Source organism: Excalfactoria chinensis, chromosome 2 (genome assembly GCF_039878825.1).
Source record: "Excalfactoria chinensis isolate bCotChi1 chromosome 2, bCotChi1.hap2, whole genome shotgun sequence".
Taxonomy (NCBI): Eukaryota; Metazoa; Chordata; class Aves; order Galliformes; family Phasianidae; genus Excalfactoria; species Excalfactoria chinensis.
Window position 1 is genome coordinate 133,038,417 of NC_092826.1, and position 18,586 is coordinate 133,057,002.

Sequence of the window (18,586 nt, forward strand, 5' to 3'; positions counted from 1 at the left end):
ACCTTACAGCCCACATTCTTCTCCTTTGGCTCTCAGTGCCATCTAATATATGCTTCAAGGACAGTACTGTATGCAAATTTTTTGCTTTGCATACAGTATGATCCACATGTTCCTTCTGCGTTGTTTTGATTTATTTCAACTCCAACTTTAACCGCTATGTTATGACATTTGCCCATTTGCTGAAATGGATGCACTGATGGCCATTATTAGATAAGGTTCTTATGTTAAAAAGAAACTAACAAGCTCATGCTTTTGGCTCTTAATTCTTTTTCTGGAAGAGATTATAAATTTTTAGTGTTATTTGAAGGCAACGTGATTATTTGGAAGAATATATTCATGCTCTGTATTTCACATCCACTGTTAGTTTTGAATGCTCAGACCATTGCATCCTATTAAATCATGAGTAAACACTTGATGGATAAGTATAGAGCATCCAACTGATTCAGCTCTAGCAGGTACTTCTCTCTGAAGTGATTCAAAAATTAACTCTTGGAAACTGGCTGTGATAGAAATCGTAGACAACCGGTTCTCTTTCTCCAGGAATAGAAATAGAACCTGAAAATGTCTTTGAATACACTTACAAAAAAACTATATTTAAGAACATCTAGCTTAATGCTAGGAAATTAACAGTTGTTTTATTCATTTGGAGTAGAAATGCCTTCAACCTTTTAGGGAAAGCAAGAACAAATTACAGCCAAATTTTCATTTCACAAGTCATCTTCATCCAGGATAAGCCAGGGCCCCAAGGTCAATTCTTCAATTTGGTATCCTATTTCCATAATGTTATTCTGCAGTGTACTTTCATTATTACTGGAGCAGTGCTCGCTTTCCTATTAGTTATATAAATGGCTATGTTAATGCCTTTTTGCAGACAAAACCACCTTTTGTTAATATCCCAGTGGATTTCTTAAGGATTAAAATATATTTTTAAGCAGCCGTTGGTCTTATTTATATTTTTTTCATTGATGATTAGTCCTTTCCACCTACCCAAAAGTGGCATCGTTCAGGTGGAGGTCAAAGCAGTTTCTAAGATCTGTTGGGTGACTGGTTTGACTGACAGAAAAGAAGCAATCAGAAGCTGAAGATTTTAAAAATCTTTGTAAAATTGAGTAAGATCCAAAGCAATGCAGTAGTGGGAAAAGGGGCGGGGGGCGGGGAAGGTGGGCGAGCATAGGGAGGGAAGTTGCTTTTTGTTAAAGTAGATAAAATGGTTTTCTTTGTCTTTACATTCCATTTACATTCCATTTGGTAATGATGGAACTTAGTTCAGCTGGGCTACAGTTGTTACCTCTAAAATCTTGTCAGTTATTTTTCTAGAAATTAGATATTTACTTCCATGGTTGTAATATATGGATATAGTAGATAATTATCCAATACAAAAAGTGAATGGAAGATATCTGTGGTGTTCCACAGTGAATATCCACACTAAGCTGCTAAAATCACATCTTCAGTGATGGCATTATTATGCTGAGTTTGGAGGGGTTATATGCTCTTTAGCAATTCTTTTCCAGAATAAGCTAGAACATACTATTTTGTCATGTTAGGTATGACCCATAACAAGTAGATATGCTTCCATATAGAAGAAAGACACAAAAGCTCCTGAATTGCATAGGGTTCAGATATGAAGAAGATGCTAGGTGGATTTGTGTTTGATGCACAGACAGGCATTAAGTAAGATCTCCTAAGGCTGTAGAGTTTGTGGGAAATACTGGGTCTGTAAGTCATATTGATTACATTTATTTTTCTGATTTGCCTTTTGATAGGACAATAAATGATTTATTTACATAAAATATAAATTTATTCAAGGAAGTAGGGTAAAAGAAGTTATCAATTGATTTCCTTGATTCTCCTCACAGCTTGTGTACACTGTACAGACACTGTAGTAAATACTAAACAAAATCTTACCAGTGATTGCACACTACTCTGTTTTTCTTCAGAACTGAATATCAGGTCCAAGCTAATCAGTATATGAAGTGAGTTTTTGTCACAAAATATGTCTTTGCTGGAGCTATATCTCCGTGGAAATAGTTATCTGGATGACAATTATTTATTTCTGAAATGATACAGATAAATGATTAGTACCTGCCCCTGGCCTGCTGCAACTGGAGCAAAACAAGTGGGCTTAGTATTACCAAGACAGTGTGGTCCTTTGTCTTTAGCTCTTTCTTTTTGCCTTTTAATTAGGCCTGTTAATTAACTGTTTTGTAAAACAGAAACCACATTCAGTGCCTTCTGTACATCCTGACATACGTATTGGTATGGAGCCATACGGTCTAGCAGTTTGTCATGGAGCTCAGGCACCTCTACTTAGGTTGAAATTTTCAAACATGAACACTTAAATAGGAGTGATCTGACAATTTTACAGCAATCAGCTGAGTATGGTTAGCTCCTGCATCAACAGAAGCAGACATTGTTTTTAGATAGAGAGGCGAGACCATTTTTACTTTAGAATGTAATACATCAGGTTTTCAAGGTATGCTACAGTCTGATTTGGAGAAAGTCTCTATATCAAGTGATAAAGACTTGAACTTGTAGCCCGTACTGCACAGGGATCACATTCAAATATGCTTAGGATCTAAACTGGTTCTGTGTACTTATTAAAGGGAACTACTTTTTCTTTTTTATTGTAGTTAATCTGCTTTGAGATGTCTTCTCTGTGTGTTTAGCTAACTCCAGTGCACCTGCTTTTTTGGCTTTCCAAGTGTTCTGTTCCTAATTACGGTGCTGGTGCAAACACCTGCTGTTGGAGATATGCCCTGGGTTCTCCTGAACTGAATTCTGGCACTCTGCCTTGTATATGTTAACAATGGGTAGTCCCTCCAGAGAGGAGCTTTTGGGGAGTGTAGATCATCCTACCTAAATTTTGGAGTATCTTCTAAATGTCCTCCTCTCTCAGAGAATCTCTTACTGGAGAATTTGTAGTCTACTTTACTACCTGTAAACATTTCAGTAGGACCTATGACTTCCTGTGTATATGTTCTGTCCATTAGTTAAGTTACTTTATGTTCAAAACAGTTAAAGAAAGGAGAGCAATTTCATACAGTTCCCAAATTAATGACAGTCTGCTTGCACATTGGTTGCTTTCTGTTGGCATCTGGGTCCTAGTACAGACTGCCATTCTTAATCATATTTTAATTTTCAAATAAATTGCTTTCATTATCCGTTCATTTACAATACCATGTGTGCATTACTGCTCATTAATGTTTGTCATCTACTTTGCTAAGGCTGGATTTTTAAATAGCCGTGGTTGCAATGCAGTAATTAAAGATGATCCATGTTGGTTTTGTAGAAATTATTCTGAAGCCTTCTTACATGCACAAAAAAAAGAAACCCAAACTTGGAGTGCTGTTGAAATAAATTCCTTAAATGTATGGAAGCAGCTTAGCTTAAGTGCTTTGCCTGTAGGTATAAAGCAAGTATTTCTGATGGTTCAACTAGAATACCTAAGCCTAATGACAGATCTGTATTTCTCTAATTACTAACAGGCCAGTTGGTTTTGGATGTAAAATCTTACCTTACTTCACTTTTATGTGCAAAATCTGTTCATACTTCTTCGCAAAACTTTTCTTCCAACATCTGTTCAGCATTGTTGATTGAACTGTGGCTTCTATTTAGTCACTTTCTTCTTTTCTCCCACCAGAAATGTGAAAGGACAGAAACAACATGACAGAGATTTTAAAATTACAGTTTTGGAACAGTGTTCCCATGGGACAGAAGTCAAAACAATAACAATAGACTTTGCCCTCATTTTCGCCTAGCAGTCTTTCTCAGATTGTACAACATAATATGGAAATTCTTCCATTGCAGGTCGTATTTGCTTCTCTATGACAGTCTGTATGACTGATCGAAAATATGGATCTCCATACCTGATACTTTTATTCCTTTGCTTCTTATGTGTACGTGCTCAGCTTAGAAAATCTGGCCCTTAGGGATCCTTATGCGGATGTTCAAAAGTAATGTCACTATTGATATGGCACAGGAGTAAAAGAAGAAGAATACAGTGTAGAAAGAGAAATTTAAATGTATTTAGAAAGCTGTGGTACTCTTTATTAACTGCCAAAGAAACAGTTGTTTCTTGAAGTAATATTTCAAGAAGTGACTTCAGGTGATGAACATATCCTGACATAACAGGAATTGGCTCCAAAAGCTCTTGCAGTCTTATTGCCAAGACTGAAAACTTTAGTTCTATGATTACCTGTGGTGCTTCTGCATCGTGGTGCGTGGTCATGGCTGAATAGGCCTCTCATTTATATTAGGCTGAATTTGCTTCTGAAATGAAAAGATGAAATATATTTTGCCTCTTTCAGTCTATGCTGTCATTTTCTTTTAATGAACCTTGTCATCTCTCCATGACTGAGATCTTAACATTCTCTCCCTGGCTCAGAACAAGAACTAAAAGCCTTAAGAAACCAAATTGCTTATGTTCCCAGTTTTTTCTATGTCTTCCTATATAAAAATATATTTGGAAATACTTTTTTTTTTTTTTTTTTTTTTTTTTTTTTTTCTTGTAACTCTCCAGTTAAAATAATTATCCATATTTTTAAACTATTCTAATAAATTCTTGGTAGTTATTTATTATAATATTTTACTTAAGAACTTGACATGCAGATTTGAGTACTTACAATGGACATGTCCAGTTTCTAAAAGCTTGAGCATTAATATTGGTCCTGTTTTTAGTTGTTTTATTTGGACTGTATTGTGAGATTCAAATTAGTCATAAATTCATAAATTTACTTATGTGAGCAATGTAGAAAACCCAATAGCTCCCTTTTGAGCCATCTCTTATTTCACCTTATTATTGCATTCAGGATGAAATAGACTCAAACCTACTCTTGGTGTTCACTTGCCAAAAAGCAAAGCTGTCTGAAAAGAGATAAACTGAAATCCTCAGCTAAAGTTGTACTCACATTTATTTGTTTCTTTAGAGTTTGTTCTTTAATTATGGCTATTCCATTTATGTTGGTGTGGATAAAGCCTTGTGACATTATCAGACCAATGCATTTATCTGCTCAATATAAAGATTTTGGGTTAGCAGAACCACCTTCTGCAAGTGCTTCTCCCTCATTGGTTTTGGAGAAAGCTTGGAGCCACTACACTCCTAAATTGTCTAATTTCATATGCAGGATTTGGTGTGGTGAATCAAATTTATGAACACTTTTCCATAAAATTTAGATTATTAAATATGAGAAGAAACATTGCCTTTATTTATTCGTTATTAAAAATGGAGTTTTCTCTTATTCATAATTTCTCAATTCTAATTAACAGCGGAAAAAGGAAGGAGATAAGTAGATGGAGAAGCTGATAGCATTGCTCTAGGTTATCAAAATAACATGTAGATTATCCAGATAAATCCAGTCTGAATAGGTAAGACTGCAGGTTTTCTAGTGAGAGTATGGGAGTCTCCATGGCTGCAGCATCCTCCAGACCACATCCACTGCTGCACCGTGGGCTCCATGGCTGCACATTGAGATCTGCTCCATGTGGTGCCCATGAGCTGTGGTGGGACAGCCTTGCACCTCCATGGGCCTCTCCTGAGCTGCAGGGAGCTTCTGCTCCATGCCTAGGGCACCTCCTGCCCTCCTTCTGCACTGACCTTCTTTACTGGGCTGCTTATCTCCCATTTCTCACTCCTATCCATCAGATGCTGTTGTGCAACAGATTGTCCCTTTCTTAAATCTGCTCTCCCATGAGCCAGTCGTTCATGACTCGGCTCTGCCCAGCAGCAGCAGGGCATCTTCAGGAGCTCTGATGAGATACAGTGCAGTGCTGGGCGCTCCTCCCAGAGGCCATCCCTGCAGCCCTGTGCTACCAAAACCTTGCCATGTAAATATTTGAAGCTACTACTACTAATTTTTTCAAGTTTTCTGCAATTTTGAAAATGCAAAAGAACCCATGGAACACTGTGGCTGTATTAGAGACAACTGCTTAAGTGGGTAGTTGTCTTTGAACCTAGAAATACTCCACTGCATATGTGGAGTGTGCATATATCTATTCAGTTGCTGAACTTCTTGGAATCTGTGGGAAGGAGAACTGATAAGGTGTCACTCTTTGGAATTAGTTTCAGACTTACATGCTTATGAATGTTTACCTGAAACTCAAACCCTGACTCTGTCAATGTAAAATTCATTTTAGGACATTCCTCCCATTTTCTGGGCTTATGGTTAATATTTCAAAGACAAAACATTGAGAGGTCATAGTTCTCTGCGTATGATGACTTTAGAATTGAAAGATGGTAAGCAAATATAGTGTCTGATTTCTGATTTTCATACTTAATTCCTAGTATCATTTCGTTTTCTTATACTGCGAGTGTATCTCTGTGTAACCTCTTTGTTGTTTACAGCACATCATTTTGTGATGCTCTATTATCCAAGGCTAATATCTTGGATATGTTGATATCATGCAAATACAATGATAGTTGTAATTCATGATGATTCTATATGGGCCCTGATTTAAGTTTTGGTAAGCAGGCACTGGAATCACTGGAGATGCAGTAAGGTTTTACTGTTCCTGTGGCAGTATGTGAAAAACATCGATACTAGAGTGGAAAATCAGAATGTGTGAGGAGATGAAGATAGGAAAGAGGAGTAGTAATACTGTTAAAGAAATGTAATGTTGTCGGTTTTGCATAGATTGTTTTATTCTGGTCATCGTTATCATGGTTTGAGGAAGATCCCACCTGCTGTGAGAAGACATCCCTCAACACGGGGAAGCTGCTTCCAATAGCTTTAGAATAAGCAGCAAATACTTGCTTTTCAGTAATGTAATAGGGATCCATACAACCCTTGTCTCTCTGTGTAAGAGGTATCAGTAGTGTCAGTGAATTGCTGAGGACCTGCCAACAACATTTAAAAAGAAAATCTTGTTTATGTAGTTATATTTTTTTTCTGTTTGTTTTGTGATATTAAAATAAGCAGAGCAGAAAATGATAGATGATTTTTATTTTTATTTTATTTTTTTTTTTTTTGGAGTAACAGTCACCGTCCAGATAAGGTGAAGGCTAAAAGATTTCTCTTCTTCATACCACATAATATGCCATTTTCATTTTGTGCTGCTCATAACCCTGAGTGTCACAGCTTTCTATTCTAGTCTGAATAGTCAATGAAACATTATGAAGCCGATAAGAAAAGCTGCTCCCCGTTACTTGGCAACGGCTGTTAAGCAGAGCTGAGTGCTGTTGATTGAGGAGATTAGCTGCCAGAGATAAACCTCCTCTTTCTGCTGCCCTGCTGCTTATCTTTCCACCCATAACAAGTTGCACCAAATATGACAGCAGTCAGTGGTTGAGGCGGAATATGAACTTTGCAGCAAATGAAGTTTGCACAAAAGACTTCGGGTGCTGCCGTAAAAAATGTGGAATTTATTAAAATTGCAGGCTGTTTGCTGGACTGCCCTTCCTTGACTTTGGAGTGAACGTTTTTATCTGAACAGGTGATGTCCCAGATGTGACGGAAATGGGGTGCTCTGTTCTTACGTTGTCCATTCATAGATGCTGAAAATAGGAGCAAACATTTGAAATGCTTTCCTATGGCTCCAGTTCTCAGTGACAATAAGGATAAGAAATTAAATGTGCCATAATATTACTGCCATTCGCTGAATATGCACAAGTTGGATTAGAGGATTTTGGTTGATGCCTTTGGGAGAAAATGCTATTGTAGATTAAACAAAAATGTCTGGGTACACTGAAAACTGTTTATACCCATGTGTGAAATGGGAATCTTTCTGGTTTCGGTATACCCAAATTGCGTTTCATCAGAGAAGCATACTATTGACTTGAAAAACAAGGCTGAAATGTGGTGAGGGATAGAAGCTGGTAGTCTTTTTGTCTTCTCAAGTATCTTATTTTTCCTCTTTTATGTTTAAAATGCCATTTTGTCCCTTTGCTTTCATTACTGAGTGCATGCTTCTGTTTACACATTTGTCTGTGGAGAGGTTGCCTAAATCATCACCTTCCGTCCAGCCAACCTTCCTGTTGGCCAGAATGGGAGGCAAGGCTTGGCTAGTGGAAGACTTTGGGGAATGGCAAAGCACTGGCAGAAGAGTGAAACACTGAGGCTGCTTTTGTGCAGAGTCCTGGGTGAATAGTTACCTACCTACTAGGCATCATAAGTACAGCAGTATAATTGAATCATGTATTATTAGTTTCAGCAGAAATTTCAGAATACAGGATTTTGGGCAGAGGCGTTTTCCTTCATTTACGATTGCAATCTTTTTGGTTAGCGCTGTGTAAACATGATGAAAAAAGTTATACTTTATACCTGAAAGAGCATGCAGGTGAAGTATACGATGAGACAACATGAAGATCTTCAGTATTCTGTGCAGTTTTGTTGTCCAAAGCAGCAGTCAGCTACTTCATAAGCAATATAGGATGAAGGAGAAATTTAGATGCATGGCACTCATTAGTGAGATCCTGTTTCAGTGGATTTCTTGCTGATCTTGGCTTCCAAGTTTTTTATTATGCAACTTTGATGAACCTCTTCCTTTTGTGGCATAAATTCTTTGTTCAAGATTATTCATGTACGTTCTATCTTCTTTTAAGAAGTCTTTATGCTAAGTATGCAACTTCTACACTTAACCACTCAAATTGCAGGAAATTCTAAAGCTCAAACTGCAGCTTAAATTCAAAGCTCCCATTTAATAACAGCTTGTAGTTTTATACAGTATTTTTAATAGCACGTTGCTATTTATACATATGCTTAAATATTGGATATCTCCTGAGAGTTGTATGGTATCCTATGAGTAAAATAGGAAGCCATTTGAGCTTGCATGTTCCATATGCATTGAGGGGTTGTGAAACCCACTGCAGAAGCAAAAACAGTCTGGCTTTCTGTATTTATTCTTACTGTAATTTCAGACACCGCAAATCTTAAAATATGTTTTGAACAGTAATAAAGCTGAGAATTAAATAGTTCTGCAGCTGTTTCCAGTCCTATTGCACATCTTCATTCCCATATCATTTCATCCGTCTGTGGGCTTACTCATAGAGACAAAAGATCATCCTCTGTGCTGAAGGCAGAATTCTGTGCTGGAAAAGGCTTTTCACTGTAGGGCTTTTTTCTATCCTGTAGATAATCTCTTTTGTTCCTCAGTGCCCTTTCCAAAAATTATCATTCATTTTAAAACTTGGACACTGGAACACTGTATTCCTTTACTGACCTCATCAGTGGTGCATAGCGAATGACATCACCTTATTCCAGTTTATTGCTGTCATGTTCATATATCCACAAACCTTATTACTGCTTTACTCCTGCTACTGTCTCAGACTGAATGCTGAGGTCTGAACCAAGCAAGGAAGGACTGTAATGTCTCATTTCCATCACTCTTGCCAGTAGCAAGGCTGCGGGTGGTGCTCTGGCTCTGTCGTGGGAGAGGGGGCCAGGGGGCGTAACTGTGTCCAGATCTCTAATTGTGATAGAAATAACTTCTGGACGCAGCTTCCAATAAGTGATCCTAGTTATATAATGCAATATTTAGCTGTTTGAAGTCAGAGTTTGAAAACTGTCAGACTTAACACTCTGTCCAGCAGAAGCAGTTAGCAGCCCCTTGTCCTTGTCTGAGGTGAGGCTCATGGCTGTCCTGGTGTCTGTGCGTGCTGCCAGAGGCAGTTTGGTGTGTCAGGGATTCTGTGGGCATGCTGATATTTCATGCTACAGCATGTATAGAGATTCTTGGGATAGCTCCAGTCAGTTTTAATCAGCCTGCTAGGTGTACTCTGTGCAGGTACCCTAGTTTGTAAAGGTTTCCCCTTCCCTTTGTAAAGGTGTGCATTTAGAATTTTTGCTGACGTGTTCTGGTTGGCACAACATAATTCCCTATAATTTTTGTAGTACTTTGCAGCTAGGGAACAAGGAGATTTTTATTACTATAATTTCATGCATGTCTGAAGTTATTTTCATTTAGGAATAAATACAGTGGCTCAGATTATGAAAGTAATCTGCTGTCTCGATAAATATTGTTTTGCAAAGATCTGGGAAGCTTCACATTTGGCAAAGGTCAGAGACGAACCAAGTTTGCCCTAACTAGTAGATGTTGCTGGTAGTGAATATGAATGGAATGGTTAGTAATCCTGTTTTCCTGAAAACACCGTCTCCTGTGAAGCCGTAAAACTAACTCTTCAAATACATCTCTTGGCATTTGGCTCCGGTTAAAATTCACACTACTTTGTTTTCAATACCAAATGAAAATTAATGCAGAAATTCATTTTGCCGAACGTGTTTCCTCGCACAGTTATTTTAGCCTTGGGAATACAGATGCAAGAGCAGCTCTAGTCTGATCACACAGTGAAGACATTGCCAGCACCAAAGTGGTTCTTGGCACCAACCAAAAATGTAATGGGGATCCTTGAAGTGACTGAAGTACGTCTCAGTGATACTTGGAAAATTAGTGCGCATAAATAAGCATTAGTATATTTGCATCTCATTGCTTCCATAAATAAATTCTTAGTCCCTCCAGTAACCTCTGTTTTTGTAATTGTAATTGCATATTTAAGAGAAAAAAGATTTGTTCCTGTTTCATCATTCCGTTGCTTTGGCTCAGTGGTAAAGGGAGCTGCATTGCTCTTGCAGGAGGTTGTTGAACAGTTTCACATTACTTTCTCCCTGCTTGAAACTTGTTCTGGTTCAGAACAATGATGTCATAAATAATTAATCAACCAGGTTGCACAAACTTTTAGTCTTTTCCCGTACAGAACCATAGGTCACTGTTTAAAGAGCTGTATGTCTATCTTTTGCTTCTTTTCACTTCATTTTTCTTTGCATTTCCTTTTCCTTTAGCACAGTATTCTGACTGCATGCTCAAAGTGATTTTCTGGATGGGAGGTGGGGCATGGTACATGTCTCAGGTGTATCTCTAATAAGACACATAGCAATAATAAGATGAAATGATAACAGTAAGATGTAGTGTAGAAACTTTCATGTTAATCTTGCAGTCCAGTGACAAAATATGCTAAAGATGCTTTATTATAAGGCTGCTAATACTTGAATTTAAAGTATCTTTCCTGTTGGTGGAAGAATTATCTGTCTGAATCTTTCCTCCTTTTTAGTACTATTAGTGCTCTGATAATTTTGATTGCAAAGTTTTTTTCTTAAAGATAACCAAATACTGAATGTAATTTAGGAATTCCTCTTAGTGAACTGCACCTAGAGCTTCATTTTCTCAAATGGCGCATCACATCTGGGCTGGTTTCTGTGATTGAAAGTGAATGCAAATGAATTCTGTGGTTTAGAAGCTACATCAGCTGGATGTGAAAGATGTCACTGGTGACACTCAGGGCTCTGTCATACTCCCTTGTCGTTCTTGTTGAGAAAAACCCACAGAATTATTCCACAGTTGTCTGGACTGTAGAAGATTCAAGTTTGGTTCTCTAACAAGTGATTCAAGTGTTGATCCACAGAAACATTGGATCTAGCAGCAAAAGTTTAAGATTTGTTTTCTTTTCAACTTTACTTTTTCCTTTCCTTGTCCTCCCTTCTGCCCTTTCCTCCCAGATAATGGTCGTTATTGCTCTGGTTGAGAGGCCATTGGAGGACCCATTATGGCAGAGGTTCACTTCTGCGCTGTGGATCGCAAACAGCAGGCACTGAAATCTGGATCTCTTCTTCTCTTAGCTGAATAATTTAGGGGCTTTTCAGGAGTAGGCAGCATTTCTTTTCATGGTCAGCCTGCTGTCTTATTGTTTTGTAATAGCATAGCTAGCTTTGTTAAGATCCTTGCCTTCTTTCTTGCTGTATTCAGGTGAGAGTAAGATATATATATATATATTTAGTTACTTTCTCTACTATTTGCATTATTTTTTTCTTACATAAAATCTCTCAAGGTAAGTGTGCATTATATTTTTCAACCTACACTTAGATCAGCAGATTGGCACAGTTCTTAGCATGATACCCTCACTCTCTTGAAGGTTATATCTCTTTTTGATGAAGGAAGAACAGAGTCCTCCAGAACTAGATCTCAGTATTACTTGTCAAAAAGAAGGAGACTGCAAACCTCAGAGGAGCTACTGACTTTCAAATGTGCCCCAGGAGTATCTGGAGCATTGCAAATCCCCACCACATCATGGTGTTTGCACAACAGCTGGCTGATACTGCTGTTAATAGGAAATTTTATCATTTAATATGAGCGCTTGTGTAATCACTAGCGTGCCATCCAATTGTTTCCATAATCAGAAATATTCTGAGTTGTCAGGTTTGAGATTTCGTGGTTGAAAACTGACCAGGCATGTGGTTTGAAACCTTAAATGCCTGTGTCCAAAGAGGCGAAGAAAGGCATTAAATCTTGTTTGAGCCCTTTCACACTGTTAAGCTATCTGGCTTTCAACAGAATTTGTAAGTTACCTTTGGCTTTCAGGCAGCAGGTTATGTAGTTGTTGAGTAGGAAAGTATTCACTGGACTATTACTAATATACACTGGAAAAAAAATAATTCTCAGGTTTAGACCTCCTAATTTTGTTATTTCCTGTTTCATACATCGTTCCTATTAAATGTAAAACATTAATCTACAAAAATATACTTTCTTTTTTAATTTACAGTTAAGGATATGCTTTTATCACATTATGTATTAATGCCTTACACATCAGAAAAAGCAGATTACCATGCCGTACTCTTTTAAAAAACAACCTGTGTGCATTTAGTTTATCTTAATTAACATATCAATTCTAGTAGCATATATCTTAATCACAAGTATAAATTTTGGCATTATTCCTTAATTTTAACCAGCTGTCTTAAAAACTTCCACATGCTCATCGATCATTAAGATAGGGTAGGCTGAGGCTGGCTGTCACTGTGTAGCTGTGTAATCCTGATGAAGTCAAATGTATCTGAAAGCAATAAATTCAGCAGGTGAACAGTGAGTGCTTCAGGTCTGATCCCTAAGCACTAAATTGTCCACTAGATGCCACTCTTACTGCTCTGAAAGAGAAATAATCTACAAGTACTGAGGCTGCGCATAGGTGAGCAAAATAAAAACGTTTAACAGAGAAAGATTGCCTCCTAGAAACACAGCATACTTCATGGTGCAGGTTTGCAGTGCAGTTCACTGTGCTTGCATGGGAAGTGTTTGCCAATGCTTTGCATTGAAATAGTATTTTTAATACACTGCATGAGAAATGACGCTGTGGAAGCCGCGGTTGCTCCATCTGTGCCATCTCTATATTGCTTGTAAAGAGAATTTAAAAGTAGAGATATAAATTTTGAACAAATTATTCAGTGATAGGACTCAAGGGAACGGCCTCAAGTTGCCCCAGGAGAGGTTCAGGTTGAATATTAGGAAAAAATTTTACTCTGAAAGAGTGTTCAGGCACTGGAATGGGCTGCCCAGGGAGCTGGTGGAGTCACCAGCCCTGGAGGTGTTAAAGAAGTGTGTAGAAGTTGTACTGAGGGACATAGTTTAGTGTGGAAATATTGGTGGCAGATGGCCAATAAGGCTAGATGATCTTGGAGGTCTTTCCCACCCTTGGTGATTCTGTGATTGTTTTTAAAGAACTGGAATATTAAAAGTATGTTGTTTGCTGAAGAGCTTACTTGTAAATGTTGTGTGTAGGTTTGTGAGTGATGTCTTCTGAAAGGCAAAATTAAATAACTTCAGCAGTCCCATTTGTAGTTACTAAAACATTTAACATGTGTGACCTTGAAGTCCAGTATCATTAACTTTGGAGATGTACGTATTCATTCACATTGGAAGTATTGGCATTTTCATTAGCCCTGAACTACCTTTGGACCTTACAGCTGTTTAAACACACAGCTAGGTGAAGGTGAGTGAAGTGTCCGTGCTTGGTGAGAAGAATCCTTTTCTTACAGAAGGTTTCATTGCTGAGGTGTGGTGCTGGCTGAAAACTGTGCAGAGACATGAGGATGTCCTCTGATGATAACTACACAAGCACAAATGAGGCAAAGGTGACAGCAGATGCAGTTTGTCCTACTGTTGGACATGTGGACTTGTTTGGATTATAATACAGGAACTAAGCCCAGTATCTACTCTATGGGACAAAACTTTCTAGACAAAGGTCTACTTTATAATATTTCAGCAATTGTCAGGTAATTAGGATGAGGTAGCTGAAGCACAGTGGCCTCTGAATGTAAATACTGTTGCTGATTGAATTGATTCTTTCTTCCTGGCAACTGGGCAAAGCTTGAGCAGCGGCAGCATTGGGTGCTTCAAAGCAGCTGCTTGGAGGCTCCTCTGCAAAGGTCACTTGTCAGCACCATGTGAAAATTCCACCGCATGTACATCTAAATAATTAATCACTGCAGAACACAATCTTTTAATTTCCATCTATTAAGCTTTCCTCCTCCTGCACACAAATTCCAGTTTCTCTACCAATCCTCATAGCTCTGCTCAACAGAAAAATACATTTAACAAGAACTCCATCTTTTTTTCTGGTATGTAAAACTGGGCCAAGACTTGTATATTTCCTTGATTTCTCAGGTTAGCCATACACCAAGTATGGCTTTAGGATGGGATATGGTTCTCTAGCCAAAGATAGCTTTTGTATGTATATGCGTAAAATATATATTTATTTAAAATGACTTGAACGAATCAGCTGCCCAGAGCCAGGCTCGCCTCTGTGATGAAGGTGGTCACTCTGGAAGTTTCTGAGGAGTTTTAGTACCTACTCAGCATGTGAAGCTGCCTACGTTTCCAACTCGACATGTTGACAAAATGACTTTAAAAAACTACTTCAAACTACAGTTTTTTGTGGTCATCTTTTCCATAATTCATGCCTCGCTGTTGGTCATGAATAAAGTGTAGTGTTTCCTTTCTCAGCAGGTAGCAAACAGCACAAATAACCAACAATTCAATGCAAAAGAATAATGAGTGAATGAAGATGGAAGTTTTTCATTTGCCAGTCATCTTCCTTCAAAAGTTATCCTTGTATTGTGACTTCTTCACTGTTTATCAGCTAATTTATTTATTTTTATTCAGTAGAACAGTGTACAACGATCTGCGATATTGTCTTCAGTAGAAGAGGTTTATCTGCAATCATTTTGGATCTTATTGTGGCATCTGGCTTAGGTTAAATTTGTGTCTTTCCATCTTAGTATCTAACTCTGTAATATGTCTTTGTTGAAATGTAAGGTTTTAATTAGAAGCCCTTAAATTATGTTTGGATTCTTTCTCAAGTAGCAAAAATAGTAGCAAAATAAAATACTTAAGGAGGTATCTCACTGTTTCCTTGGGTATATTATTCCTATGTTTTTGTCTCTTCTTTGGAAGGAAATGTAGCGGCTGTCTCAAAGACAACATTACCATACTGCCAGCACAGATGTTCCCAGGTCTAAGTATAACTTACAGAGTATTACTATGGAAATTTCGGAGACTACTTTTTGCTAATGGTTAGCACTTTAATAGCAACCATATGTGTATATTGATTGGTGATCTCAGCCTATCCTCATGCTGTGCATGTGTAAAGAGCAGATGTCTGCTACGTATTACCTTTCTTCTCAGAGTACAGTTTTAATCTAAGTTCAGTATAAACACGTCCTTTGTGGCTGTAGACCTTCAGTGCTTTTCCTTGGGTAACGGTTATTAAAGCATCACTCATGCCTTGAACTTCCTCCAGCATATGACAGCTATAAAATCTGGCTGCTTTTCCAGTTTCCATTTTTGCTGTGAGGTAAGGATGGGCAGTTTGCTGGTCTTTGGTCCTGAGGTCAAGATGCATATGAGGAGCACTGAGGTGCTTTGGATTGTTGGGCACAGAGCAGAGCAGGCTGAGGGGAGGCATCATGGCAGCTGCAGCTCCTCACAGGCAGTTGGAGGGGCAACAACAGGGCCTGAAGGAATATCATGGAGCTGTCAGGGGAGAGCAGTTGGGGGAGAGAGAAAGGCTGTGCCACAGAGGGCGGTGGGCATGGAATGGGCTGCCCAGAGCAGTGGGCAGAGCCCTGAGTGCTGGAGCTCACGGAGTGTTGGGACACCGCTGTGAGACACAGGGTTGGGTTTGGGTGCTGCTGTGTGGAGCCGGGGTTGGACTCAGTGCCCCTGTAAAATGACTCCCTTCTCTTTTTTTCTTTGCAAGATACATAACTTCAAGGTTTACTGAAGAAGTAACCTTAAAACTGTGTGCTCAATGTGAAGTTAAATATTTTTGTTTTATATCTTGACATAGAAACCTTGCAATCACATAGAAAGTCATAGGGAAATGTATATGTATATTTTTTGCTGCACCTAACTATGAAATCCACTGTTTGCACAACTCCAGTCTGACTGTAATCCGCACTGTAAAGATCCTCCTGCTTTAGCGATGGTATTTGCTGACTGCTCTGTGGGGCATTTGTCTCCTTCTCAGCTGTCCCAGTGCTGTGTTTTGCAGTGCTTTGCAGAGTGCTGTTTGCAACTGCAGCCTCTTTAAACCGTATTGTGCCCATATTTCAGGCACAGAAGCCAAAAGAATTTGCAGTTTCTCCCAGTGTGTTTGGATAGGACAGACTTGTATGCTAACTGAAAATGCAAATGGTTTTTGTTGAATTCAGAGGCAGTGATCTGAAGGTTTTGCAAACCTGTCTTTATGAAGAAGAAGGTAGGCCTCTATTAGAGCTTGTGGATGAATGAGCTTTTGTAGCCATCGAGATATCTTTAAATAGTACTTTATATGAATATGTTTAGTTTGTGGTGAAGTATAAATGCTTTCCAGGCTGCAAAACATGTTTTATAATTATGCTTAAGGTTTATTATCTTTAAATCATAGAATATTAATTGTTTATTTAAGCGGAGACTTTGTCCTAATTGTTAGTAGACATTTATGGTGGTATTTCAAAACAGAACTCATTATTTCCAATCATGATTCATTTAGAACAGTCCTATTCTTAAACACTGAAATGTTCCTCTATTTCTGAGTCGGGACCTGATTTATTCCCATTACCCACCCACTTATAAGGGACTGATATTTCTATACTCTCATTTCCAGCTACAACAGGTTTTGATGCAGAGGTGAATATTCCACCCAGATTAATTTGCTGTTATGCTGCGTTATGCCTCCTATAGCAGAAAAACAAACCATGACTGTAGATTAAACTAGGAGTGAGAAGTAAATTTTTAATTTGGATTAATTTAATTTCAGCAGTTGCTGGAGGATCAGAAAGGAAAAGAAAGCATAAGTTGGGTAATTTCAGTGGAGTATTTGTATTTAAGAATGAAGGCTAATAGTGCCTATTTTTTTTCTGCATCCTAGATAGGTTTATTTTCTTTTATACCATTATTTGTGTTAGCGAACAGCTGTGCTGTGCCAGTGGTTTCCATTTGGAGTCTTTGAGCTACTGTGAAGTAGGAGATAAAGTAATGGATATTTGCAAATTAAAACTTACTGTTATTTTCTGCTAATCTGATGTAGCTCTCCTCTTTGAGTGTAGATATAATATCAGAGCAGAAGTAATTATGGTGTTAAAATTAGTACTGCTGCAGAATATTTTGCTAATTAAACTTGTTGCATTTAAATTGCTTCTTTTGGATCACTGTATGGAACCGGACTGTTTAGAACAATAAATGAACCCACTTTCTTAGAGGCCTACCATTGCAGATGGTCAGATTGGATGTGAAGCACCTAGGCTCTGAATTAGTCTTTTGTGTGAAAGAGAGAAAGGTAATTTGAATGTTTGAACTCCCTCTTCCTCCCACACATACACAGGAAGCTTGTCTCAAAATGAACAATTCTCTAAATAAAGACTAATAAGAAGCTAAATTAATTAGAAGGTGTGATTTGAAAAGACATTGATGAGAAGAGTCTGTCATTTTAGACAAATGGAATGGAGCTAAATAAATTAGGCCACATTAATATCTCATTGTTCTGTGAGCAGCTTTCTTTTATTGCATTCATTAGAGAGTACTTCTTGAAATGAGCCTTTGCTAGCCATTACGGATTCAGTTCTCATTTACCAATGCCTAACACACAGCTCCTGCATTAAAAATGTTTCAGCAACTCCTTATAGTTTCTGCAAATTAATATTTATATTTCTGGTTGCTGTGCTTTTCATCTGCAACATAGTAGGCTCTGAACATTATTATTATTTTTTTTTATCCCACTGTACTGGCAGTAAAGAACTTTTACATCAAAAGATTTGGGAGGCAGAAGTCTGAAATAACTTTATAAAATAAACTGCACTCATAACTTATACAGCAGACTCTTCCTCCAAATAGTATTCTTTCCAGCATTTATTTATTTTGACTGCCTCATGACTTCAGTAGTCCTTTGATAACTTTTTAGTGTCTTTTAAAAGGTTCCTTCAGAATATAATTAGGATACATTGGAAATGCGCATCTCATGAAGTATTTCTTACTTTCTGAAAGTGAAATGTATGTTTTTCCTTTTCTTTTTCTCTCTTTCCTCCAGATGGAATATTTGGGAGATGTCAGCGAGTGCCAGTAAGAGACATATACAAATATGACATTTCACCTCCTGTTCTTCAGCGCCTAAGGATCATCCTGGAGAAGCTCTCACACAGAGGTATAGTAGAAACCCAGCACCGAGAGTCAGTTGCACTGAGGATTATAATTACTTTGTGCTTCTTCTATGGTGACATCTTCAGAAGCTGTTGAGCACAATGTGTTCCAGGCCCAGTGGTGCAGACTTCATAAAAGTAAAAAGCCTTCTGAGTCA

General features: G+C 38.1%; 1 protein-coding gene across 2 annotated transcripts in view; it reads left to right on the plus strand.

Moving 5' to 3' along the window:
* Positions 1 to 18,586, plus strand: part of PTPRN2 (protein tyrosine phosphatase receptor type N2) — a 620,737-nt gene that overhangs the window by 130,668 nt on the left and 471,483 nt on the right. For both annotated transcript variants that reach the window (XM_072328503.1, XM_072328501.1), the window contains exon 3: positions 18,320 to 18,433. In XM_072328503.1, coding sequence (XP_072184604.1) covers positions 18,320 to 18,433 — 114 coding nt within the window. The remainder of the gene's footprint in view (positions 1 to 18,319; positions 18,434 to 18,586) is intronic.